At 52.6% G+C, this 3,652-nt stretch overlaps 1 protein-coding gene and 1 long non-coding RNA gene across 2 annotated transcripts in view; one reads left to right on the top strand and one right to left on the bottom strand.

Annotated features, from left to right (window-relative positions):
• Nucleotides 1-2,898: 2,898 nt before the first annotated feature.
• Nucleotides 2,899-3,652, bottom strand: part of ELP3 (elongator acetyltransferase complex subunit 3) — a 98,043-nt gene continuing 97,289 nt past the window's right edge. The window contains exon 15 of the mRNA XM_027697768.1: nucleotides 2,899-3,185. Coding sequence (XP_027553569.1) covers nucleotides 3,109-3,185 — 77 coding nt within the window. The 3' untranslated portion in view covers nucleotides 2,899-3,108. The remainder of the gene's footprint in view (nucleotides 3,186-3,652) is intronic.
• LOC113974556 overlaps nucleotides 3,184-3,652 on the top strand; it is a 1,574-nt gene continuing 1,105 nt past the window's right edge. The window contains exon 1 of the long non-coding RNA XR_003536574.1: nucleotides 3,184-3,582. This is a non-coding gene — a long non-coding RNA (uncharacterized LOC113974556). The remainder of the gene's footprint in view (nucleotides 3,583-3,652) is intronic.

Here is a 3,652-nt window from a genome sequence, read left to right as displayed (position 1 = left end):
TCCCCCTAAAACTGATGCTGCTTGGGAAGCTTTTCCTTGGGAAGCTGCATCTTATCCCACTAAAATTGATGCTGCTTGGAAACTTTTCCTTGGGAAGCTGCATCATATCCCACTAAATTTGATGCTGCTTGGAAGCTTTTCCTTGGGAAACCACATTGTGTCCCCCTAAAACTGATGCTGCTTGGAAGCTTTTCCCTGGGAAGCTGCATCTTATCCCACTAAACCTGATGCTGCTGGGAACCCGTTGCCGGTGGTTTTGCTTTCCCTGAGGAGGCTGGAAAAGGGTTTTTCCCTCCGGAGCTCTCGCGCGTGGCCTTCAGGAATAACTTCCAGAGGGGAGGGATTAAAAAAAAAGGTGGATACAGGAAGAGAAATAGATATATTTTGGGTAGATATATTTATTTTTAACCCCTCTCCTACTCCCCCAAGTTTTGTGATTGGAATAGAGCAGGAATTTAGGAGCCAAAATCATGGAGAGGCTCTTCCTTCCTTCCCTCCTTCCATGGCTTTATCCGGAGTCTGGATCCCTTCCTTATTTTCCCTGTTCCCTCACAGCTGCTGGATTATTTTGATCCGCTCTCCACACGTGTTTTTAATTCCTTGAAAACTCTGCACTTTATAAATCAATAAAAAATTAATTTTGGTGGTTTGTTTCCTTAAAAACCGCGGGAATTCCGTGTGGCTCTTCGGAATCACACGTGAAAATTCCTCCTTTTTTTTATTCTTTTTCCCCTATTAGTTTTTTTTAACTCCAACAAAACACCTTGGGAATTTGGGAAAATGAACAGGGGCAGTGCCAACCTGTAATTCCTGAGCAGATCCCTAAATCCCAGCGCATCCCAGAGAACAGGAGGTTTTCCCTGTCCCTGTCAAACACACCCACGTGCCAGGAACGATCCCTTTCCAAAGGGTTCAGAGGAAGGATTGGATTTCTTCCCGGCTGGAGAGGGAAGGATGAAGTTCTTGGCTCTGATCCGTCACTCCCTGTTGGAATTCCAAGATCCTTGTCCAGTCTCAGGTGGATTTTGCTGAGGCTTTGGAAGCTGGAAGTTGGCTCCCTCTTAAGCCTGTCCAGCTTTTCCTTCTCCTCAAGGAGCTGCAGGATCGGAGAATTTGGATTAAATTAAGTGGGAACTCTGCATTCCAATGGATTATTCCCAGCTCGGCACTGCCCTGTGCCCGCTCCCTGTTCCAAGGGTGTTTGCAGAATCCTTGAATTCCAGAATGGTTTGGGTGGGAAAGGACCTCAAAGTTCATCCCATTCCAACCTCAACACCTTCCACCATCCCGGGTTGCTCCAAGGGAATCCACCCCAGCCTTGGACACTCCCAGGGATCCAGGGGCAGCCACAGCTTCTCTGGGAATTCCAGCCCAGCCCCTCCCCACCCTCCCAGCCAGGAATCCCTTCCCAATCTCCCACCCAAATCTCCCCTTTCCCAGTGGGATCCATTCCCTGTGTCCTGTCATTCCAGGCCCTGATCCCAAGTCCCTCTCCAGCTCTCCTGGAGCCCCTTCAGGCTCTGGAATGTTCTCCAAGCTCTCCCTGGATCTTTCTCTTCTCCAACCTGGCCATTCCCAGCTCTCCCAGCCTGGCTCCAGAGGCCAGGGATCGGCCACAGCTCTGGATCCTGTTGGGGCAGGAGGAGTTTTAGGGGCAAATTGTGTTTCCTTGGCTTTGTCCGTGTTTTGAGCAGTTGGAAAAGGTCTCGTGGGAATAAATGACCTTGTTCCACCATGAGGAGGAGGAGGAAGAGGAGGAAAAGGAGGAGCTGCCCTGAGAGCCTTCCCCCTGGAATTCCTCCTCCTGGTTTAAATCCGACCCTCCAGTTTGGGAATCAACAGCTGGGCTGTGCTTTTCCCTCCCCAGCCCCTCACCCGTTATTCCATAATTTTATTCCCATTATTTTGCCCTCTCCGACAGGGACAGGTGGATGCCGTAAGCGCCTTCCCCCTGGAATTCCTCCTGCTGTTAATCCCATCTCCAAGCCACTGGAAAAACTTCTGGAATGTTCTTCCCAGGGTCATTTATTCCACAAGCCATGGCTGGATTCCAGCCCTGTCTTTGGTTGGAATGCCGTAAAAAAAAAAGGTGGAACAGGTCAGAGATCCCAAACTTCCCGTCTGGGAAAGGCACCATGGGCAACTGCTTCCCAAATCCTGGAATCCCGGATGCCCAAGGGCTCCCACCCACCCTGGGGGGTCCTGGGCCAGGAGTGGAGAGGAAGAAGGTGCTGGAAGGAGGTTGAATTTGATCATTCCCAAGGAAATTCTTGGAAAAGGCAACTTGGCCTCATTATCCCAAGCAGGACCAGGAGGAGAATCCGGGGATCCAGAGGGATGTGAGCCCTTCCCTGCTGGGAGAGACAGGGATCAAATCCTTCCCAAAGCCCAGCCCTGCTGTGGGAGGAAGGGGAGAGAGGTGGGAACAGCCAGGAAAGATCCTCCATGGGCAGAATCCCGCTGGGATGAGAGGATGGACACCACCCTGGGAGACATTCCAGCATCCCCATCCGACTGGAGAGAGCTCCGAGTCCCTTCCAACCTCCGTTATTCCCGGAAACTCGGCTTAAATTTAACTTTTAATCCCAACTCTTACCCGGCAAAGGTCTCAGCTCCCAGTCCTCGTGGTCTCCTGGGAAAGGATCAAACTTGGGAAATGCTTGGGATGGACAGAAGGAGGGAAAAAAAACCCGGCACAAACAACCGAACCCAGGGAAAGAATTTTATTGGGATTGCAGGAAAAAACCCCACGGGATTTTAATGGCAGGAAAAGCCAACAGCATCCCAAAAATGAGGTGGTTTTTTTCCCACTGGGCTGCTCTGCAAGATTCCCAAATTCCAAGCCTGGATTGCGACCGGAGACACGGAACGTTCAATGCGGCTCACCAGGCACCTGGAACATTCCCGACCTCTCTGGAGTGGGAAAACGGGCTGTCCCACCTCAATCCATGGAATCAGGGAATATCCAGAGCTGGAAGGGACCCACCAGGATCTCCCAAGTCCGATTCCATCCTATTGCTGGAAGCAAATCCTTGGCATTGGCGGCTTTGGTGTTTGGCTCTGGGCTGATTCCCGGGATAGGCATCGTCTCCCGGATCCGCCGGAGCCTCATTCCAACCTTTTCACCATGTAGGGCCCTTCCAGCTCGTAGCCGATCTTCCTGTAGTAATTCCTGGTGCCAACACCTGGGAGAAGAGAGGGACAACACGGATGAATCCCGTGGGATAGCAAAAAGACTGGAGGAACCGGAGCAGGGCGGTCGCTTCCAGGCGGGAATGGAGCCGGAGCGGGGGTGGATTAATTAGGGCGCTAATTGGGGTGATTTTCCGGCAGGAACAGCCGCTCCTTTGGAGAGAGGGAGAGGGAACGCGCGGATCCAGGATCCAACAAAACCCCTGGCACAGCCGTGGGATCGTTGCCGGGAGCTGAAGGGCCCCACAGCCCCCGGAGCCACTTCCAAGGGCTCCCGGGAAAGTGGGATCCAATTTCCTCATCCCGCTCTCCCAAGGCCTCTTCCCTCTCCTGCCGCCTCCGGGAGACCCCGCGGAGGGTGCAGGATCCTGCGGTTCCCGGGATTCTGGGGTACGGCAGCAGGATCTGGGGGCAAAGCAGCAGGATTTTGGGGTAAAACACCAGGATTTTAGGGTAAAGC

Source organism: Neopelma chrysocephalum, unplaced genomic scaffold, assembly GCF_003984885.1.
Source record: "Neopelma chrysocephalum unplaced genomic scaffold, ASM398488v2 Primary Assembly neopelma1_123, whole genome shotgun sequence".
Lineage (NCBI taxonomy): Eukaryota > Metazoa > Chordata > Aves > Passeriformes > Pipridae > Neopelma > Neopelma chrysocephalum.
The sequence above is the reverse complement of the archived record's forward strand: the minus strand, read 5'-3'. Positions and strand labels throughout refer to the sequence as shown.